The following is a 23,648-nucleotide window of genomic DNA, read 5'->3' as shown; positions in this document are numbered from 1 at the left end:
ATTAAATGAAACCAAAAATGTAAACTGCCCTGAGCCAGGGCGGTATAAAAATCAAATCAAATCAAATCAATCAATCAATCAATCATAAACTTGGCGCCCTCCTCACATAAATTCCCCCGCCCTCTCAGTGCCCCCAGTCCGGCCCTGCCACCATGCGCTGCTGTTTTGTCCTTTTTCTAATGATAGCCGGTGCAGTCTTATTTCTCCCCTGCTATCACGTTTTCCAGGCCAGACTGCTGAATTTTATGCCACACTCCTTCTTGCAGTTAAGATACCTATCGCCTACTATGTTGCCAAATTTTGTGCAGCTGCTGTTAAGATCTGCCAAGAGCTGATTTCCAGCCCTTCTTTTTAGATGCTGCTACAAGAGGCTTCTATGCTGGTGTATGCCGTATGAATCTTATCTGAATGCAGTATCATCTGTTTGTATGTATACCTGATCAATGATCTCAATAAAGCTATTCATTCATTCAGACCAATTTCTGAACTCTTAAAAAAAGTTACTGAATATATACCTAAAATCATAAACATATTTTAGAGACTATGCTCCCCTACTGTATAACTCCAATAGGGAAACGATCACAGCCTTTTTCTTTTTTAAAGAGGCAAACATCAACAAGGCTAGCTTCCTTCCTTCTCCTCCTCCAGGAAAAGCCCCACTTTTTTGTGAATATTTTGTTTTGACAATAAGAAATTAAGTGTTATTTCCGTTGAGGCTATGTGTTTCCTTCTCCCTGACTGGAGAACAAATCTAGCTAGCTTTACATTACAGAACCACCTTAAGTGGCACAGCGGGGAAATGCTTGACTAACAAGCAGAAGATTGCCGGTTCGAATCCCTGCTGGTACTATATTGGGCAGCAGCGATATAGGAAGATCAAAGGCATCATCTCATACTGCTCGGGAGGAGGCAATGGTAAACCCCTCCTGTATTCTACTCAAAGAAAACCACAGAGCTCTGTGGGCACAGGAGTCGAAATTGACTTGACGGCACACTTTACTTTACATTACAGAAAGGTGGGAGAACCAACAAAGCACAGCTATTCCATGCACACACCCAGTTCCAAATCCAGTACAAGCAAATAGTGTATCACACTATTGCCACTGAGAGAAGACTTCAAGAAGTAGCACACAAATTTGGGTGGTGCACATTTTAACCGATTGTGCAGGTTGGACCCAATGGAGTCACTTCTACTCACCGAAGAGATGAAGTTGGAAGCAGTTGATGTCACTGTTGCTGTAGCCGAGGAAGAGGAATATCTTAGGGCTTTGGCAAAGAAAGTCCACATTACAGCATTGAATGCAAGCACCAGACCACCACATACTGCTCGAAGTACCATGTGTAACTGCAACATATTTGCGGGAAAGGAAAAACATTTTAACCGCTCTACCTATTTCATGACTTTTCTATAAAACATCTGATGCATAACAGTTTGGAACTAAACTGTAAACACTGTGGCTGACAGTGACTAAATTACTCACAAGTAACTGAAATAAGTTCCAGAAGTTCTGAAGCAAAAGAAAAAAGAAAGAAAATACGGAGCAGTAGTGGAAAGCACCTGACCACATGAAATACTGGTTGCCATTATGCATATGACACATATGGATGGCACTGGAGGAAAGAAGCAATGTTCGGACAGTCAAAGCTTTAACTTATCACTGGCTTTGCTTTTTAGAGAAGGACAGATGAGGCATAAAGACAGAGGCTGACATCCAGAGCAACGAACTGCATGCAGATGAGCAAAGGTGCTCTAGTGTGGGAAGGTGGCTGAGTTGCACTAGAAGATGGGAATTTGCAGAATTGCCCAATAGCCCTCTTGGGCAAAAGTTCACATTAAAACAAAGAAGACATGTCCCAGTTGCACAGCTGCTAACACACTTGCAGTTGCACAACAGTAGTCTGCAGCACAAATGTCAGATTTTGTGCCACAGCTTTGTGCTAGTGTAATGTCCTTCCCATATCCAGTTCGGTGCTCTGGTGTTAACTAGAGACTTCACATGGTACAAATAAAGCTTGGTGAGCTTTTATTCAGAGCAGAGGATAACATTCCAGAGGGGGGAAATGGACACTTGGTTCTGACACAGGTAATATCCTGCTTTGAAATATACCAGGATACATACATACATAACGTATTTAAAATTACATTTGTCTCATTCTTCCTCAGAGGTTAGAAAAACCAGAATCCAGTTTCAACGTACATGTAGGTGACACCAAAGCTCTGAACAAAAAACTGGTGATCAAGTACAGAGCAGGCTCTGTAAGCATTTGGATGACTAAAAGGTGACATAACAAGTCTGTTCAGATATTTCTTGTACGTGTGTACAGATCTCTGTACACATGCACTTGTTATTGTGCGAGTGACTGTGTAAGCATTCATTTCAAAAGTGAACAGGTCTCCTCAAATGCAGGATACAGAGAGGAAGCGGTCACGGATGCCACCATGCTGCAGCCTCATGTCACGGCCCAGTCTCAACCAGCCCCATGATCATAAGCTTCACTGCTGCCACTAAGTAGACAATTGCATTTTTTCTGGCTGTGTCTACTAAAACAGCCTTCCAAACCTCTGCCTCATTCAAACTTAGGTAGGGTGGAAAGGTTTCTAAGCGTGGGGTGGGGAAACAGACAGAAGCTACAAATTTTTAACTTCAAAACAAGAAAATTTTACTTTAAAATAGTTCAATTCAAAACAATAGTTTGTTTGGAAAATTTAGTACAAAACAGCACCCATATGAGCACAAGGAACAACTAAAACATGAGAAAAACACATCCAATATATCCTGCACTAATACCTATATATCCTAACAGTTCTTACTAAGAGTCCTCGTCTTGCAATCACGCCTAGTCAGCTTCTGCAGCAAGCCTGGCTTATCCCTTGCTCAGCCTCAGGTCCTGCTCTTCTTTCCCAGTTCTTGGGGTTCAATCCCAGACTGTTTCTTAGCTGATTTGGGAGTGATTCAGTCTTCCAGAGAGTCACAACTCTCCCAGAGATTTCTCAGCTCTCTTTCCAATAGCTCTTCCCCAACTCCAGATCTGATTGTTACAGCAGCTTGAACTCCTTCACTGGAACTCTTCAGCTCTGCAATTTACACACTCTAAAACTCTGCTGAAGGCAGCCTCCTTATAGTCTCTTTACCTCCTCTGTTTCCCCCCCCCCAAACAATCCAATCAAAACAACTCAAGTTCCTTCCATTATTTTAAAACAGATCCAATCCAATCAAACCTTGCTTCCCTCCAAAACCAAACCAGTACAATTCTTCTTCCTCCAAAACCAAACTGTAGAACAGGAGCTGTCAACTTTTCTCCCCTGCATAGCTTTTTAACATAGTGAGTAAGCAAAGCAATTGCAATACAGAGGAGGTTCAGGCCTCATTCCTTCACAGAAGCATATTACTCTACATACACTGACCATATGTGAAATGTCCATGCGTACATTTAACAAAGACTGTACTTGCATTGACCATAACGTGTGAATAAGGCTAGCCTTTAACTTAATTCAAACATTTTGCTCTTCCTTAGAGTTCAGGAAACTGTTTACCCAGACAACAAGCCTTTTCTTCAAAACTGGAGAAAAGAATTTATCAAAATGAGCTTGAGTATTAAAATAAAGCCTTCTACAAGGAAACTCCAGCTGCCAAGTTCAATGGTATTTACTCTGAACAAAGTCCATCTGCATTTAGCAACACTTTCTTATCAGCAAGTGTAACTTCAAGTTAGACACCCAGGTCAGGCTATAAATATGACAAAATGATATAAATGCAGATCTATAAGAGCCATATAGGCCAAATCCTTGCTCTAACCCTGAGAAGAGGTATCTTTTGTGAGTTTTAAAACGATTAGAGAAAGGAATGGATGCCTGTTTCTGGAAAGGAAAACTCAGGAGCCATCAACACTAAAACATCATTAGTCAAGTTGGTCATATGTGAAGAGTACACAATATCTATTTTACCATACGTACACCTGGAGTAAAGTCCATTCTTATCAACCTCATTCAAAGACCCACACACACAAATAAGTTACTTGGCTTCTCTTGTGATATTGTCACAGATAAAACAACATGTCTGGACTGGCTGAATAAATTTGAATGAAATAAATAATATTTGGTGGTTGATCAACTTCAGGGGGCATATTATTTTCACCTACAGGTGGAAAAGCAGCTTGGGGAGGATGATTTTGAGTAGGAAACTGTTAATTTCTCTGTTCAAGAGAGTTAAGTATCGTTTCTGCTGCTTTCCCAATGCAACCTGCAATCTCAGACAGCTGTTTTCTTTTTCCTTTTTAAATTGGGAGACTGCCTGGTCTGGCTCGTGGGTAACCGAGGGACTTTGCAGCATCTGGACTTTGCACACAATTTTAACTATAGTACAAATTCACTGACATATACACTATATTTGCAGCATATGTATAAGGGATGAAATCTCATGCACAAATGACCTTGAATAAGGTCAAGTTGGTTTTGATTTTTTAAAAATTAAAAATACTAACTTTATGGGTATGCCCAAACAGTAGGCAGCTTACATAAGGTGGAGGCTCCAACAAAATACCAAAAGGGAAAGAAAAGGGTAAGAGAAGGAGAATCAATCATGAAATGGACACAAATAAATGGTCCTTTAAATAAACACAACAGAAAGGTGTTGTTTCTCCATGGGGATTAAGTGGCCTCCACCACACCTTCAGGTGCCTTAACATATAGAGGGCCAGCCAGAAAGCCTTTGTGTTCCAGATTAGTAATGTATGGGGAAGTGATCAAGTCAAGCATAACCCAGAGATGGGAGGCAGGACCGTTCTTAGGGCAAAACGGTATCTTACGTGGGAGGTGCAGAGCTGGACCTCTCAATGTTTTCCTATTTAAGGAATGCAGCTATAGGGGCTGCTAATTTGATTAAAGCAGGGTGCTTGGAGGGCGGGTGGTTCTTTAAAAACGCCTTTCGATTAATTTGGTTACAATTTAACTAAATAACACAATGCCTCTTGTAAAGGACTCATGTTGGAGCAACAGAGTATATCAATGAATGAATGAATCCAGTGTCGTTTTCCCAGTGAAAATTCCTTCCCTGCCCTTGCCATCATATTCCATGAGGAAAAAGACACAGGGACATGTATTTCACCCCCAAAGGGCAAACATGAAGTGGAAAGTATGCTTGGGAAACCAGCAGGAATGGGTGGGGGAGGTTAAACAATCTGGCAGCCCCATGGCTCCACCTCATTTTAAAAAAGATGATATCAGATATCCCATGCGTTTTGTACTTAGGACCTTAGCTCAGATTTTTTTAATTAGCCCAGAGATATGAAGGCCTGGAATGAACCCAGAAAAACAGAAAAAAACCCAGTTCCCCACCCCCCACAAAAAAGGTTCCCCCCCAGTTTTCTCCCCAGACCTTCACTTCTTTACATTAGCCCCATTCCCAGCTTTAAATCCCAAGTTGGAAGTCCCTGCCCCAACCTTGCAACCATTTAAGCATCCACCATCATGGATAGGACACTTCGCTATTCAGAAAGACGTCACTCTAAATGTGTGCGCTGGGGAGTGCTGCTGATGGAGGGCTCGGGGGTGGGACTTCCAACCAGTTTGTGCCACTGTAGCTGTGTACAGCTGTACTTTTTTCAATGTCTGAATGGGAAGGGTAGCAGTGCTGCTTTGGGAGGTAATGCAGGAAGCCCAAATGACATGGGAGATTATGCTGCAACTCTTTCCCACACCAGTCCATAAGAACAGCCCTGCTGGATCAGGCCCAAGGCCCATCTAGTCCAGCATCCTGCTTCACACAGTGGCCTACCAGATGCTGCTGGAAGCCTATATGCAGGAGTTGAGGGAACATAATCTCTCTTGATGTTACTCCCATGCAACTGATATTCAGAGGCATCCTGCCTCTGAGGCTAGAGGTGGCCTATAGCCCTCTGACTAGTAGCCGTTGATAGACCTCTCCTCCATGAAGTTATCCAAACCCCAATTAAAGCCATCCAGGTTGTTGGCTGTCATCACATCTTGTGGAAGAGAATTCCACAAGTTGATTATGCGTTGTGTGAAAAAGTACTTCCCTTTGTTGGTCCTAAATTTCCTGGCAATCAATTTCATGGGATGACCCCCTGGTTCTAGTGTTATGTGAGAGGGAGTAAAATTTCTCTTGATCCACTTTCTCCACACCATGCATGATTTTATAGACCTCTTTCATGTCTCCCAGCAGTCATCTTTTTTTCTAAACTAAAAGGCCCCAGGTGTTGTAGCCTTGCATCATAAGGAAGGTGCTCTAGGCCCCTGATCATCTTGGTTGCCCTCTTCTGCACCTTTTCCAGTTCGACAATGTCTTTCTTTAGATGTGGTGACTAGAACTGTACACAGTACTCCAAGTGTGGCTGCACCATAGGTATAAGGGCATTATAGTATTAGCAGTTTTATTTTCAATCCACCTCCTAATGATCTCTAGCACGGAATTGGCCTTTTTCACAGCTGCCGCACACTGAGTCGACACTTTCAACGAGCTGGCTACTACAACCCCAAGATCCCTCTCCGGGTCAGTCACTGACAGCTCAGATCCCATCAGTGTATATGTGAAGTTGGGGTTTTTCATCCCAACGTGCATCACTTTACATTTACTAACATTGAACCGCATTTGCCATTTTGTCGCAGTTTGGAAAGATCCTTTTGGAGCTCCTCACAATCCGTTTTGGATTTCACTACCTGAAAGAGTTTGGTGTCATCTGCAAATTTGGCCACCTCACAGCTTACCCCAACTTCTAGATCATTTATAAATAAATTAAAAAGGACCGGTCCCAGTACAGATCCCTGCGGGACCCCACTTCTTACTTCCATTTATACCTACCCTCTGTTTCCTGTCCTTCATACCAGTTACCGATTCACACATATACTTGTCCCATTATCCCATAACTGCCAAGTTTTTTCAAGAGTCTTTGAGGAGGAACTTCGTCGAAAGCTTTTTGGAAGTCCAGGCATACTATGTGAACTGGATCACCTTTATCCACATACCTGTTGACACTCTCAAAAAACTCCAAAAAGTTAGTGAGGCAAAACTTGCCCTTGCAGAAGCCACGCTGGTTCTTCCCCAGCATGCCCTGTTTTTCTGTGTGCTTAACAATTTTATCCTTGAGAATGCTTTCCATCAATTTGCCTGGAACAGACTTTAAGCTAACCGGTCTGTAATTTCCCGGATCACCCCTGGATCCCTTATTGAAAATCAGTGTTACATTTGCTACTTTCCAGTCCTCTGGTACAGAGACTGATTGTAGGGATAAGTTATATATTTTAGCAAGGAGGTAGGCAATTTCACATTTGAGTTCTTTAAGGACTCATAGATGAATGCTATCCGGCCCTGGCGATTTGCTAGTTTTCAGTTTTTCCAGACAGTCTAGAACAGCATCTCTTGTCACTTCTGACTCAGTTCTTTAGCCTCTGTCTCTGAAAAGCCTGGTTCAGGAACAGGTATATGCTCAGTATCCTCTGCCATTAAGACAGATGAAAAGAACTCATTTAGCTTCTCTGCAATGTCCATATCCTCCTTAATAATCTCTTTCACTCCCTCATTGTCTAATGGTCCAACTGCCTCCCTGGCAGGTTTCTTGCTTCTGATGTATTTAAAGAGGTTTTTGTTATTCCCCTTGATATTTTTAGCTAAATCTTCCTCAAACTCTCTTTTTGCCTCCCTTATTGTCACCTTGCATTTCTTTTGCCAGAGTTTGTGTTCCTTTCTGCTCTCTTCATTTGGGCAGGCCTTCTAATTTCTGAAGAAGTCGTCTTCCCCTTTATACTTCCTTGACTTTACCTGTTAGCCCTGCTGGCATTTTCCCGGTCTTGGTGGTACCTTTCCTCCTTTCTGGTATACAGTCTAACTGGGCTTCTAGTATTGTAGTTTTGAGTAAACTCCATGCATTCTGGAGTGAAGTGACTCTCCTGATTCTCCCTTTCAGTTTTCTTTTCACCAATCTCCTCATTTTGGAGAAGTTTCCTCTTCTGAAATTCAAAGTGTCTGTGTTAGACTTACTGGGCGATTCTCTCCCCGCATGTATGCTGCATTTGATTGCATTATGGTCACTGTTCCCTAAGTGGTCCATGACTCTGACATCATGCACTTGGTCCTAGGTGCCACCCAGGATTAAGTCCAAGGTCACCTTCTTTTTGGTTGGTTCCATGACCAACTGTTCTAGGGCACAGTCATTCAGCGTATCTAGAAATTTGACCTCTGTCATTACCTGACTAAATTTACCCAGTCTATGTGTGGGTAATTGAAGTCACCCATTATTACTGCCCTTGACACCTCCCTGATTTGCTCCTGCAACTCCCAGTCACTGTCAACGTTTTGATTCAGAGGGCGATAGCACATCCCCAGTAGCACATTTCCTTTCAGCCCTTGTATTGCCACTCAAAGGGTTTTTGTGGAGAACTCCAGTCCTTCTAGGTTTTCTAGCTTATTAGATTCTATCCCTTCTTTAACACACAGTGCTACTCCACCTCCAAGGCGCCCCGCCCTGTCCTTTCTGTAGAGTTTATATCCTGGGATAACAGTGTCCCATTGGTTCTCACCACCATGTTTCTGTTATGCCCACTATATCTATTTCTTCATTAGTAACCAAGCTCTCTAGCTCACCCATCTTGGCTCAGAGGCTTCTGGCATTGGCATATAAGCACCTATATGCTGAATCTCTTGGTTGATGTATACTGTTTTTCTTTTGGCTCTTTGATCGCTTTAACCAGCTAGCACAGCCTTCTGTCTGCTCTTTATGTGGTTCTACTCTGCCCCCTTCTGTTTTATCTAAACCTTTTATACCCTCTCACCTTAAGGGATGACATTTGCCGAACTGGATACTGCCCAGCTCCTGGCGTCATTTTAAAACCTGCTCTGCGACCTTTTTGATTTTAAGTGCCAGCAGTCTGGTTCCATCTTGGTTAAAGTGCTGCCTGTCCCTTTTGTGCAGGCTTTGGTTGCCCCAAAATGTATCCTAGTGCCTGACAAATCTAAACCCTTCCTCCTGGCACCGACATCTCATCCATGCATTGAGACCCCTCAGTTCTGCTTGTCTTGCTGAACCTGCATGTGAAACAGGTATAATTTCTAAGAATGCTACCTTGGGGGTCCTGGACTTCAATATTCTACCTATTAGCCTAAATTTGGTTTCCAGGACCTCCCAACTACATTTCCCCACATTGTTGGTGCCAACGTGCACCACGACCACTGTCTCCTCCCCAGCACTGCCTAACGGTTGATCTAGATGCCATGTGATATCTGCAACCTTCACACCAGGCAGGAAAGTCACTGTGCAGTCAACACGTGGGTCACAGACCCATCTCTTTCTATCTCTGAAATACTGAATCAGACAGACTGAATCGCCCACTACAAGGAAGCCCCACCCCCCAGAGAGTATCCCCTGTCCAAGAGGATATGGGCTCATCATCCACAGGAGTCCCTTCTAAGGGAGCATTTCCCTCTTCCTCAGACTGATGTCCTCCTTTCCCAAGACCTTCATTCTCTGTGATAGCAGAGGAGCTATCAGCCTTGGAGTGGGATGCCTCTACCACATTGTAGTGACCTGTCTCCCCTCCCTCTAAAGAGTTAACAGGAAGTGAACTCTTGTCTTGACTGACAGACTGGTGAACTCCAGGGCTCACCCAATCAGTCCAACAGGTAGGTGGGATTAGAGAGCTATTGCTGGGATTTCTGAGAACAAGAAAGGAATTCTGGGCAGAGAGGGTGGACTAGCATGAGGTTGGTTGCCTCATGGTGGAGCTTGAGTGATCTGCAGGAAGCTTGATTCTCATCAGGAGCTTGGTGAGTTCAAGGGAACAGGAAACCAAGGCTAGTGGCTTTGGAAGTCTAGGGCAGGAGAAAGTGTTTTAGTAAGAATTTGTATTAGAATTTCTATTTCTTTAGTGTGTGTGTTTTGCATTTCCTAAATATCTGTTATTTGCAAGTAAGTAACTAAATTTTAAAGTGTGTTGCCCCAGAATCATTGGGGTGTTTTTCAAGTATGCTTGTAACCAATTAAGTATTTTTAAGTGTTTCTAAAAAGCTAAAGTGCCAGCCAGAACCAGTCTGTAGTAACTGAATAAAAGTGTTTTCTTTGTTCTTTACCTTTTACAAGCCTCCAAGGATGGTTATTAACCGAGCAAAGGGGGGGGGGAATGACACACAGGGGATTTCTCTAGTGCAGCACTTATCTTAAAGACAGCTTGGCCAAATTAATATTTAGCTCCACATGCAGGCAAAATGCATAGGAGAGAAAGGTTTTTCCGCTTAGTCTTGCCTGTTAGCAAAAACGGGGAGCAGATTTTTGCATTTGCCCAGTACCCGGCTATAGAGGGACCTTGGACTAAAGCACTCAATCCAATGGTCTTATTCTAGGCAAGTCTTAAGAGTGCTTGCTGGCAGCAGGAACCTACCAGAATATCTGGGATTTCCCAGAACCTTTTTCTTAACATTTGGGTCTTGAAAGTTACAGATTTTTAAACCAGCCAGTTGGCATCTCAGAGCATAGGACAGGGATGACTCAGCACTAAAGTCTCCCTCTGTTACAGAACTGGTTTGGACCGGTCAGGGAGATTATCTAGTAACCTGGCCTGAGTCAGCAAAGGAATTTTCCACAACCCACAATCTGTTACACATGTCCCTGAAGGTCTCGTCTGCATCTCTCTCTGAGCTTCTTCAGATCCGTCACTTTGGTCTCGAGGGAACCAACTTGTTCCCTGAGAGCCAGGAGCTCCTTGCACTGAGCACACACCCATGACTTCTGCACATGGAGCAAATAGTTATACATGCAACACTCTGTGAAATACACTGGGAAATGCCCCATCCTATGCATGCTTTCTATCTTCATAACTGGTTTTGTTGGCTGTTTATAGTATTATTATTATTATTTATTATTCAATTTCCATACCATTCCATTTAGAGATTGTATATTCGAAAGTCAGGTTTTAGCTGTATTGGCCGGCTATTAACTGTTCCAACTTCCTTTCTCAAGAATATGGAGTAGTACTTACCTTCTCTTTCCACTGGGCTCCTTGTGAACAAGGGGACTCGTTTTATTATTTATTTATTCATTCATTCATTCTATTTTTAGACCACCCTTACAAAATAGCTCAGGCAGATTCACAAATATCATAAAACAGTTAAAATCAATCAATGATTGGGAATAAAATTTTTAAAATACAATAAAACAGCTAAAAAATAAAACAATTCAAAACCTTATAAAACCCAATACATTGAAAGCCCTTTAAAATAATTTAAAAACCCTGGAAGGCCAGACCAAACAGGTAGGTCTTTAGGGCTCTCCTAAATGCCAATAAAGAATTCAAATTCCGGATTTCTGCAGGGAGCACATTCCACAATCTAGGAGCGGCTACAGAGAAGGCCTGCCGCTGGGTCGCCACCAGATGAGCCAGTGGCAACTGGAGCTGGACCTCCTCAGATGATCTTAGCGTGCATTGGGGATCAGACCAAAGAAGGCGCTCTCTAAGGTAACCTGGACCTAAGCAGTTCAGGGCTTTAAAGGTAATACCGTGTCTTTAAAGGTAATAACCAGCACTTTGTATTTTGCCTGGACACGTATCAGCAGCCAGTGCAGCTGCTTCAAAAAAGGCACAATGTGGTCTCTCCGAGTTGCCCCGGAGACCAGCCTGGCTGCCGCATTTCGAAGTTTCCAAACTACGTACAAAGGCAGCCCCAAGTAAAGCGCCTTACAGTAGTCAAGCCTGGTGGTTACCAGCTGGTTCACCTCTGTTCTGAGGTCATCCTCTTCAAGGAATGGATGCAGCTGTCGGATCAGCCTATGCTGATAAAAAGCACTCCTGGCCACAGCCTCCACCTGAGATACCAGGGTGAGGTCTGGATCCAGGAGTACCCCCAAGCTGCGCACCTGCTCCTTCCGGGGGAGTGTAACTCCATCCAGCACAGGGAGATCTAACTCATCCCTCAGATTCTGAGCTCATAAAATGAGCACCTCCATCTTGCTTGGATTCAGCATCCATTTGTTATCCCTCATCCAGCCCATTACTGCCTGTAGGCAGGCATTTAGAGAATGAACGCCATTTCCTGATGAAGAAGATGAAAGAGAGAAGCAGATTTGGGTGTCATCAGCATACTGATAATACCCAGCACCAAATCTCCTGATGACCTCACCCAGCGGTTTCATGTAGATATTGAAAAACACTGGTGACAGAACGGAGCCCTGAGGGACTCCATATAACAGCTCTTGTTTAGAAGAGCAACTGTCACCAAGCTCCACCATCTGGCAAGTTCCTTGTTCCAGGTTCCCACAAGAGCATTGACAGAATCGCTGGCAGCACCAACTTCGAAACCCTCCAAGGCCTTTGGGTCCAGCAGCCAACTGGGTCTGGCAACCTTTTTGGACAGACCATCCTAATTGGTCCATCACCCCTGCAGGAGTGGATTATTGCCGTGATACCAACCTTAAGCAGATAGTGGTCCGTCCATGACAATGGGGAGACCACCAGATCCCCCACCCACGGAACATTCTCCTGATCCGAACAGAAGACCAGATCGAGTGTGTGGTCAGCAACATGAGTTGGTTCAGATACTAGTTGGGATAGGCCCATAGTTGTCATGGCCGCTATGAACTCCTGAGCCACACCAGACAAGCCAGCCCCCAAATGGATATTGAAGTCCCCCAGGACCAAAAGCCTGGGACACTCCAACACCAACTCCGCGACCAGCTTGGACAGCTCAGTTAGGGAGTCAGTTGGGCAGTGGGGTGATCAGTACACCAACAGAATCCCCAATCTATCCCTAGCTGCCAGCTTCAAAAATACACACTCGATATAAGTCAGCTGCCTCAAAGGGGCCCTGGTAAGGGAAATGGTATTTTCTTATAGCCCACAGCCACTCCACCCCCCCCCCACTTCCCCTAACCTGCTCCACAACAGAATAACCTGGAGGGAGAAGCTGAGCCCACAGTGGACCACTCGCCTCCCCCAACCAGGTCTCAGTTAGACATGCCAGGTCAGCTCCCTCGTCCATAATCAAGTCATGGACAATTGCGATCTTATTCTGAACTGACCTGGCATTACAGAGGAACAAGGCCAGGCTCTGTGGGAAAATGGAGCTGCTCCCCAAGGCCTGAGAGTTGACAGAGCAGCTGGAAGTGGAAACAGTTACTAAATTACTAGTTTCCCTTCCCCTGTAATGGCCAGCTGCTCTGCCTACGCCAGTTCTTCTATTCCCCACCACTACAGCAATAGCCACCCCAGAACTACTGGACACACCCCCTGCAGTATCCCACTCAGGAGAGCCCATATCTGCAAATGGGCCTGGCTGAACTCAGAACAGTAAAAACAGCCCTCCAACCCAAACCTACACACACAACAGAACCTCCCCTCAACACCCACCCCAAAGATCCAGCTCCAAAGGCGAGCCCCTTATATAAAAAACAGGCCAAAAATCTTGGCCCTCACCCTCGTTACTCCGCTGAAGTGGCTCCCCCAAAGGGGCGACCCACTTTGGTGTTGCTTCTTCGGTGGTGGCCCCGCCACCACTGGCAGCTTCCTTCTTTATAAGTCCTGGGCAAAAAGCCTGGCTGGTGGAACCAGGGGGGAAAACTGCCAAGTCACCTTGGGCTTGGCCTCTGTCCTGCAAGGCACCACAACACCTCAACCAGTCCAGGGGTGAGGGAGGCAGATGGAATCAGGAGGGGGCAAAAGGAGGAGGAGGCAGCCATGCAAGAACCCCAGACTCTCACTCTGAGGGGTGTCCAGCAAGATGGTAGTCCCTCCTCCACAGATGGACTCCCCCTCCTCTTCTCCAGCAAGCTTCTGGGGCTTGGTTTTAGGCTCCTCTGCATATGTTCCCGCTAAGCTCCATGCAAAACTCCAATTCCCTTTTTGCTATCCCTGTTCACTAAGTTCTCAGGCCTTCATCTCTTATAGAGAGTAGGCTTCAAACTTGAAACACAGAAATGTGGACCCTCTCACCAGTTGTGACTCACTTCAGCCCTAGCGGACTCATCCTCTGTCCCCCTCCAGGCAGGGAGAAACAACAACTAAATGCCATAGAGCCCCCAATGCAAGCCCTGGCAAATGCTAGCCGTGGCAAGAAACAAATACAAACACACACACTGGGACTTCTCCCTTAAAGAGAAACCAGCCCCTCTAAATCTCCCCTTCTCCTGTTAGTTTGAAAGAAAAAGGCTTGTTGTTGTTTTGTTTAGAAAATCTTGCTTACCTCCTGAATCTGCTTCTGCTCTTCTCAGAGTAGGCTTCAAACCAGTGTTCAAACCCCACAGCAGCTAGGAGCTACAGCATGGGTCCTTCTTCTTGTATGGTCCCAGGCATCTCACATTAACTGGAGCCTTTCCTTTCTCTTAAATTACATTTTGTGCACATCTCTACTTTCCAGACTGCCAGCTTTAGTGCAGGAGGAAGTGTCTAACATTAGACAACGTAGAAGAGAGTCGTCAAAATGGAAATAAATGTTTTCAGGCAAAATTCAGAATAAAGCTGGGCATACTCCTATATCTTATGAAGTTTGGCTACGGTTCTTTAGGTTTTTCTCCAAGCAGGGATTGTTCATACTGCATGCTCTCCCTGCCATCCTTCTCGTCCATTTTTGGCCAATAGGGTTGCAGAGGAGGCAGGCACCCCACCTCTTCCTTCCTATTCAAGTGCACAAATAGAGAAGGAGCAGGTATGTGCACATGCGTGATGGAGACCTTGCATTCTTTTAAACCTTTGCTATTTATTCAATCATAAAAGCTTGACTGTAATAATAATAATAATAATTTGCTGTTGGTCTTGTGCAAGGCTGCCATTTGTCTCTATAGCTACATGTTTGTTTTTTAAATATAGTGTCAATGGAAAATTAGGGGGAAAATCTAAGTTGGGAAAGGCTGGCCATGGAGCTCTGAAACCAGGCACAGTAGTACCACAGGATAGTGGCACTCTGTGTATTAAATTTGAAGCCAATGGGTCAAAATTTGGTTGAATTTTAATACATTTTTTAGACAGGGAGGCATTTCACTATTTCTGGTTTTTTAAAATTTCCCTGTCAATCCTGCGCAAGACCCACAGCAAACTAATTTTTTAAATAAAAACACACACGGAGTATTAAAAAAATTAAAGGGAAAAAGTAGAAATGAATGAAGGGAAGTGGACTCCAGGGCACAGGAAAGAGGTCTGGCCAGAGCACTATCATGTCAGCAGACACTCCGCAAAGCCACACCTCCACCTCATCTTGATCCGCTTTATCTGTGGGGTCTCTCCACACATCAGAATCCTACTCCACAGAATGATGGAGTATCCCAGGAAAACATTTTAGAAAGTGCAACTATTTTTGGATGCAGATACTCTGAGTTAAGTTCCATTAGCAAAGATGAAACCTGAATAATTCCACCTGCTATATGAACAGTACCTTGCTAACTCAGTACCGAACTTGGGCTAAATCCTGCCCTCATATGGACACAAGCCTCAGTGTGCAAAGGCACTGTAAAAACTGCATGCAGAAAAGCTCCTGGTGACACAGAAAGGACATATGGAACTGCTTTATACTTTGTTAGATTATTGACCTATCTAGGTCAGTTTCTAAAATGGCAATTGTGGAAACCAAGGTACAAACGCATGCTTGCTTAAGATTTTGTGCCATTCTGATTATTCCTTTTGGGTTTCCACTGCCACCATCGACTATTTCCAGACAGGTCATGAATCACCCAAATAAGTTTGGTCATACAAACTGGATATTCCTTGGAGCCTCGGGAAAATCCCCAAATCCAAGAACCTTTGTGTATTTAACCAAAGTGGTGTGCAGGCAGGGCTAGCGAAGGTTAAAAAAACTAACAAACCTTTTTTCTTACAACCCCGCTCCCAAAGAGTTTGCATACAAAGATTAGGAGATGAAACAAGGAAACATTAGTACAAAAAACCCAAAGGCATTCTCTCTTACTTCCTGATTGGGTTGTCACTGAATCAGAAGACATCATCATCTTAGGCTTGCAAAAAGCAAGGTTTAGAATCTAAGCCCTAAGAAGCATGGCTAGGCTGTAAACCTTTGTCTCGGCCAGGAACACAAGGAGCATGGACAATGATAAGGCAAGAACTCACTTGGCTATCCAGTTCTCTCTACTTAAAGAGAGAACGTGAAAGAGAAAACTTTTTACATTACTATAGAGATCTGGCTTATCCTGCTATCTATCATCTCAAAGCATAGGAAGATAGGGATATTCTAGCTTAGGGGTTCCCAGCCTTGGGTCCCCTTTGGCCATTGTGGCTGGGGATGATGTGGGGAGTTGCCCAATATCTAGGGATCCAGTGCTGAGAACCCATATTCTTCTAGCCAATAGGATTCTGTGAGCTCCTAGGCATGTATAATGTATTAAGACCCATAGGAGGGAAACAAAAGCAGTTGGGGGCTGTATGTAAAAGTCTCTGTTAATTCTGCAGTTTAAGTTGCTGTTAAAGACACATGATCAAGGACTGCTAAAATAGTTGGCTGACAAAACATGACTTAAACAACTGTAATTGCTTCTCCCCTCATTAAATACAACTCTTGCCAGCCACTTGGCTAAAAAATGACTACATAGGAAGCTGGCTTAACTCTGCTTTGGAAACTAGCTAATATCTATGTTCTTTCCAACAAATTCTACCATTTCATATAATTTAACTGACAGGTAGTAACGATTGCACGTTCATCCTGTATATACCTGTCCTAAAAACACTACTACTATTAGCCACTCAACTGCATATTGCATGCAACTTATAATATATGCACTTCCTACAGATAGCTTCTTCTACTGGAGAATCCCATGCTCTTATTTCCAATAAAAATGTGCATGTCTGGTTATAAGGAAACGCATGGCACATATTAATCAATGTAAAAGATAACATTCAGAGGAAGAAGTGGCTGCAAAATGAATAATTCAGTCTAATCTGTTTTCTTAAGTAAGCAAAAATTGAGATAAATGGGGGGGGGGAGTTAGCAATATAGCAATAGCAATAGCACTTACATTTATATACCGCTCTATAGCTGGAAGCTCTCTAAGCGGTTTACAATGATTTAGCATATTGCCCCCAACATTCTGGGTACTCATTTTACCGACCTCGGAAGGATGGAAGGCTGAGTCAACCTTGAGCCCCTGGTCAGGATCAAACTTGTAACCTTCTGGTTACAGGGTGGCAGTTTTACCACTGCGCCACCAGGGGCTCTTCCATTGGTTGCATAAAACAATAACCAAATGCATCTTTATCATCAGTGGACAAGAGAAAGAAGAACACATTAACTTTTCTCAAATAATTATGTCAAGTAAGCACTTGCATGGACTGCAAGATTCCTGTATCACATTCATTTCTCATGCGTACATGTTTGTGGAAGCATTCACCAGATTTACTGGCCCCAATGTTATTTGTATAATTGCAACGATCTTGCTAGGAACAGGGATATATTTGCGTACTTATTGACACCCAGATAAAAAGACAATGCCTCCCTGTTAAGTATAGCATAGTATAGTTTAGTGGTTAGAGTGTTGGACTAGGACCAGGAATACTCGAGTTTGAATACCCATTCAACCATGAAACTCACTGGGTGACTCTGGGCGAGTCATGTATCTCTGAGCCTAACCTACCTCCCAGGGTTGTTGTGAGGATAAAAATAAGCATGTACACCACTCTGAGCTCCTTGGAGGAAGAGCGGCATATAAATGTAAGTAAATAAAATAAATAAGTGCAGCCTCTTCTCTGCTTGCTTTATGCTATATTCCTTTTATTGACTGCTTGGTTTAAAATATGCATACCTTTCCCCTCAGCCTCAATTTCTAAGGAAACTTACAATATAATTAAAAGATATTTTACGCTGCAATAGTCTGTCCTGTAATCTCAAGTCAACTGGGTCAGTAAACAGCCAAAAAACTTCCAGAAGGGTAGCCATTTATATAGTCCACCCGAGGCACCTTAAAGACTAAGCCTGCAGTTCAGACAGCAGGCTTTACAGCTGTGAGGCTTACTGCGAGTTTGAAGTTGGTCCCAAAAGCCGACACAAAAAGTGGATTTTTAAAATCCCAGATATAAATTGGGCTACACTCTTAACACGCCATGAAAACCCCAAATAGTGTGTGAAGTATTCCCCGACAGCTCGCAGGGACTTCGGGGTAAATCTGGCCGATATGAGATCTCATTCCTCCATCCCGGAGATGCGAGCTAAAAGCCGGGTGTGTGAAAAACTGGGGAGTAAGACCTACGGAATTCGGAAACGAATTACTTCCAAATATGCTTAGGACTGTGCTGCAGGCAGCAGTCTTATTGTGGCAAAGGTACTCATCACGAATCCGAGTGGGGCCATAGCTCAGATTTCTTTTTCAGTGCCTTTTTTGTGTCTTTAAAATGTAGGGGTGGGTGGGGTGGGTTCTGCAATCACAGCATTGCCTTGGGGCACCCAAAGGAGTGTCGACCCCAGAAAGCATGAAAAGCAGGGCGCATAGGCTCGAGCAGGACGTGGTGAAGCAGAAGGAAGGAAAGAAAAGGCTCTTGATACATTTGTGACAAGCTTAGGCAACTAGCAGGAAGACCTCTCAGCTGCTGTGGGTCTACAGGGGCTCACGAGGAGAGCCTCTTCGCCTCTTCCATAACGCCTGTCTGACCTCTGTCCTAACGCACTCGCAGCAGCTTAGCTAACAGGCAAGGACTAACCCTTTTCCCAGGAAGGGAGCGGAAGCTGCCGCTTACCCAGGCGCAAGGCCCCGCAGCGGCTAAGGCAATCTCCTCCTCCTTCCTTCCGAAGACTGCAAGGCAGCCGTCCCGCAGGTAATCAGCGCCCAGGGCCAGCTTCGCTGAGCAAGCGGCCAGCGCCCCCAGCAGGCCGGCCCCTGAAGCATACACAGCCCCCCAAGTGGCTGGCATAGCAACGCCTTTCCTCTCCCCTTCCAAACACTAAGGTATGAGACCACGTGCAAGCACCGAAACGTTCTTCCGGGTACTGTCGGATCACGTGACAATGTCTCCACCTCTCTCACGGTCGGATTGCGTTACAATAACATAGCGGGGAAGCTGGTTTGTAACGTGCTTTGGATTTGGGACGTTGACTACCAATATCTCCTCCCCACCCCTTATAACCCAATCCGTAACGAAACGTTTCCCACGCACTACAGTCCAAACCCTATATATTCGCCTCAAGTATAGCAAACAGTTCTCCTTTCCTTTGATTTCACAGCATAAAACCAACATTCTCCTTTCACTGACTTCATACAATAAGTTTAGATGTTTTTGGTTTCAAATACAGCGAGTGAGTGACACTTTATTTAAGAGTGGTACAGCAGACTCAATTTTTCGTTGAACACCGTTAGAATCCCGGTCTGGCAATAGGCTGCTAGCTTTGTATTTTGCCTTGGAGGAAATGAGCACATTGAACTGATGCTCTTATTGTTCTTTTAATGCTTCGTTCTGTAAGGCTGTGTTTGAGAGAGCACTAAAACCGATTGCAGGAGAGAATAGTGGGAAAAGCCAGCTGGTCAGTTCTTCCCGATGTAAACAGGCCCCCTTAGCATTATTCCTGGGGACCTGAGTGATGAACAAAGCTGGCAATACCAATAAAGTTTATGGGCAAAAGGTAAGTAGGAGATCCCAGGTAAAAATAAAGATGGTCACAGATGCATACAAGTGTTAACAGCAGGGACAGATCTTATCTATTGGCAAAGTGGGTGGCCCTCACCTTACATTTCTCAGTCAGCTATATTGTCTCTGCTATCATTTTGTGTGCCTACTGCCTTCCTCTTGTTTCCTGCTGCTCTTCTTGCATGCAGCCTGCTGCTGCTTTAAGAGTTGTGAGGTGGGCAATAATAATACCAACCTCAAAGAACAAATGAAGAGCCTCAGATCTTTTAAAATATTAGTATGAGGCAGGAGCCAATAAGCATGCTCACTTTTGTTTTTGCAAAATATGAGGTCCTAGGACTGCCCTATAAACCAATCAGAGAGGGACTAGGCTAATTGACTCCTTAGGCAACCACTCATAGAGTGCCCAGAAGGTGGAGAAGTCTCTTTCTTTTAGCTACACAGAAGAATCTGATCATCATTTTGGTTAGAGAGCAGGTAGGCAGGCTGGCTATTGGTAGGTCTCTTATGCCAGCTTTTTTGTGTTTGGAGGAGAGGAATGCAATTTCTGCTTTCTCTCCCTTGCTCTCTGACCTGATCTGGGCTGTATGCAAGGTGTTATGGCCATGCTATAAAACACTGGAATGAACAGCAAACTGTAAGACCACTAATTAAATTAGGAACTGGCATAAGAAACCAGAAAGTTCTTTTAGGGAATATGCATGGATTTCTGAGTCCAAACTGCTTTTCATATAATTGCTGAACGGCTTTCCATGTGGGTGTAGTGTAGAAAATGAATGGTCTCTGTTGGAAGGAAAATAATCTTAAAAATCCATTTGCTATGCAGAAAGCTAGCCAGTATCTGTAACATTAATATGTCCCCTGGGGGTTATGGTTCATTGGGCAAGGATTAAGGAAGTGATCTCTATTTAAAAACAACAACAAACATTTGTTGTAGGCTAAGTGATGGACACCTAAGGTGGGCAGAGTGGCACCCAGCGGTTCATCAGGCATGGCGTAGGGAGAGGGTGTCCCCTTGCATCTTGCTCCCCATAGTGTCCTCTAAGTTAAAGGAGATGGTTCATAACTGCATCAAACATAATTGAAAAACCTCTGATTTTTATATTATTTATGTATGCATTTTGAAATAGGGAGGCAGAGCTGCCCTTGTAACTTCAGAATGCATTTGTTTCCCACTTTTGTAGCTGGTCTCTGCTTTACCTGTGGCATATATAAATTTATTTACTTTCACATGTATAGCCTGTGCTTCCTCCAAGAAGCCCAGTGTAGTGCACATGGTTACATTTATCCTCCCAACAGCCCTATGAGGAAGGTTATGCTGAGAGATAAGTGAATGACCCAGAATCAACCAGTGGGTTTCATGGCTGAATGGGGATTTGAACTTGGATTTCCCAGTCTAGTCCAGCACACTAACCACTGTACCATTCAGAGTTCTTTCTTGTTTATTATTAGTAATACTAGCCGACCCTGCACAGAGCATCTGTGCACTCTTCAGAGCTGGCAGTTACATTTCCTCTCCAGTCTCCGGCCATCTCTGTGGACGGGTCCGCCACTGCTGCAGCTTTCCTCCGCGGTCCCACCTGCCACTTGCCTCCTCGACCAAGCCCGCCACCGCCTCTGGTCTCCTGGGTGTGCCGGCACCCAGCCAATCAGCTGGGACGCACATTCCATGGCACACCCAGGAGCATATATATATAATAGATAGTTCTTAGAAATAATCAGGCAGACAGGCTGCCTTGGTGACTACAAAATGCATTTACTCTCCACAGAAGTGACCAGCTTTTGTAGCTGGCCTTTGCTTTACTTATAGCTTGTACAGTTCTTTTCCTGTGTGTCTCTGTGTGTAAGCTCTATAAAGCAACTGATGTTTTCTATATTTCTCTGATGAGCAATTGAGATCTGTGTGCTTGTGTGTGTTTGTATTTTGATCCCACTTGTTAGCTACAAATCTGCACTTTGCCAGTTATTGCACCGGCTTAGTCCTGGCTCCACCTCTGCAGCTGCCCACAATTGGCTCCACCTCTCACTACCTGTGGCAGCAGCAATCACCATTGCTGCCCAGTGTCCCCGCTCCTTCCCAGGAACCATCAGCCGCCATTGGTTAACAGAATGCAAAATGTTTGAAAGGGTCGCTCTGGTACAGTTTTACAGAACAGTAACAGTTACACCAAAATAGTTTCCTTAACCACACTTGCTTTCTCCCCACCTTTAGAGATGTCTTTCCCCAAAAATCTTAAAAAGGCTTTCTTAAGACTTCAGCCATGCCTGACACTACTGCAGTGCTGATCCTTGCTGCTTCAATGCTGCCTCTTCTCCTCATTCTTAGCTTCTCACTCAGCTTCTTTCTAGATGGATTTCCCTGCAGTTGTCTTCTGCTCAGCAGCTCCTCACTCTTCCCAGAAGCTTCAGTTTTACTGCTTGTCCTGGTTGCTTAGATAACTACCTGTTCCATTACCCCTCCTGCCTCTTCCTGGCATTGCACACCATGCTGGGCTACAGTATATTGTACACCTTTTCTTCATAGCATAGGCATGGCAAAAACTGACTGGTCTGAAGATAACATGTTTGTAGTGGATAGAATGTTGGATTAGGACTAGGGAGACCTGTGCTCAATTCCCTTTTTGCCATGAAACTCAATGGGTGACTCTGGGTCATTCACTTATCTTTCAGTCTAACCTAACTTTCAGGGTTGTTATGGGGAGAAACATAACCATTACACAGCTCTGGGCTCCTTGGAGGAGCAGCAGGATATAAATATTTAAAAATAATTAGTGAGTTTCATAAATCAGAAGTTCCCAACCTTAGGTCTCTAAATGCTACTGGACTACAACTGCCATTTCCCACAGTCACATTGGCCAAACATCTAGAGACTCAAGGCTGGAAACTGCTATCGGAACATGAACTTCTATGATCAGTTTATATCCAGTCAGTATCACAGGAATATGGTCTCCAGTTTTAGATAGCTGGCTGATATGATGACCATAAATGCATAAGTCTACACACATTCCAGTAATCAAGTGATAATTGCAGTCATGTAAACAAAAAATAAAAATGAATTAACTCAGTTTGTGTCTCCTTAAGGAAACCCATTAATAGTCTTGTGTGTAACTCCAGCCAAAAAGATGATTTAACAGACTGGTTACATGAAAGGACCACTACAGACTTGAGACAGAGGACCCTCCATCTTGTAAACTATCCTAACTATGAGGTTGGGTAAGCTTCACTGAATAACTCTTGAATCAGTTGCCTGAACCTAGCTTAAGAGGGTATTCTAACCTCTGTAAATGTAGTTAATACAAATTAAAATGAGAAACAAAACCCTAAGTGATGTTTATGATAGAATTTATTATCTCAGTTGCAGTGGCAGGTAATTAGTAGAAGAAAAAGAGCTGATGTGCTTTCATGTAGGGATGTACAGAAACCATGGTTTGAGCACATTTTGGGAAATTTGAATGGGAACTTTAAGAAAAAGGAGAGCAGGTCCTTACTACTCTCCACCGCTGCATTCAGCTTCCTGCTGGGAAGCCAGCATGCATATGGTGCACATGCATGTGTGGGCACCATTGGCGTGGTCAGCAACAGCATGCTGACTACGCAAATGGCACCCGCGCATGCGGAGGCTATGTGGCACGCTGGTGCTGAACATGCATGGAAGTCATGTGGTGTGCTGGTGCAGTGTGTGGGGTTATTGAGATGTGCGTCACCCCAGCACGAAGCTGAATGGAGTGGTTTTTTTCTTAAAGTTCCCATTCAAATTTCCCAAAATGCTCAAACCGTGTTTTGTGCACATCCCTGCGTTTTGTGCACATGTGGGGTTTGATGTGTAGATCACCTCCCAAGCACACTTCACTGCTCTAGTAATGACTGGGAGAATGGGTGAAGCCACCAGAGCAGTGCTTTGAGTCTTTATCATAAAGTTATAAACTGGGTCATCACTAGTTTGCATCGCTGGTTGGATCACAGTCAACGGAGGCTCTTGAAGATTGGTGGGGGAAGGCGTCCGGTCCCCCATCAGGACAATGAGGTGCCAGCGTTTTTCGGGCAGTGTTGAAGGCCATTCGACACTGTGATGCTTAGACGACTTTGACGTGCTCGACAT

At 44.2% G+C, this 23,648-nt stretch overlaps 1 protein-coding gene across 1 annotated transcript in view; it reads right to left on the bottom strand.

Annotated features, from left to right (window-relative positions):
- Positions 1 to 23,648, bottom strand: part of TGM4 (transglutaminase 4) — an 89,999-nt gene extending 66,351 nt beyond the window's left edge. Inside the window, exons 1-2 of the mRNA XM_053264695.1 lie at positions 23,382 to 23,648; positions 18,665 to 18,746 (exon numbers count right to left, since the gene is read on the bottom strand). Of these exons, the coding sequence (XP_053120670.1) occupies positions 18,665 to 18,746; positions 23,382 to 23,648 (349 nt within the window). The remainder of the gene's footprint in view (positions 1 to 18,664; positions 18,747 to 23,381) is intronic.

Source organism: Hemicordylus capensis, chromosome 6, assembly GCF_027244095.1.
Source record: "Hemicordylus capensis ecotype Gifberg chromosome 6, rHemCap1.1.pri, whole genome shotgun sequence".
NCBI classification, from domain to species: Eukaryota; Metazoa; Chordata; class Lepidosauria; order Squamata; family Cordylidae; genus Hemicordylus; species Hemicordylus capensis.
Note: the sequence above shows the minus strand (reverse complement) of the source record. Positions and strands in the feature narration are given on the sequence as shown.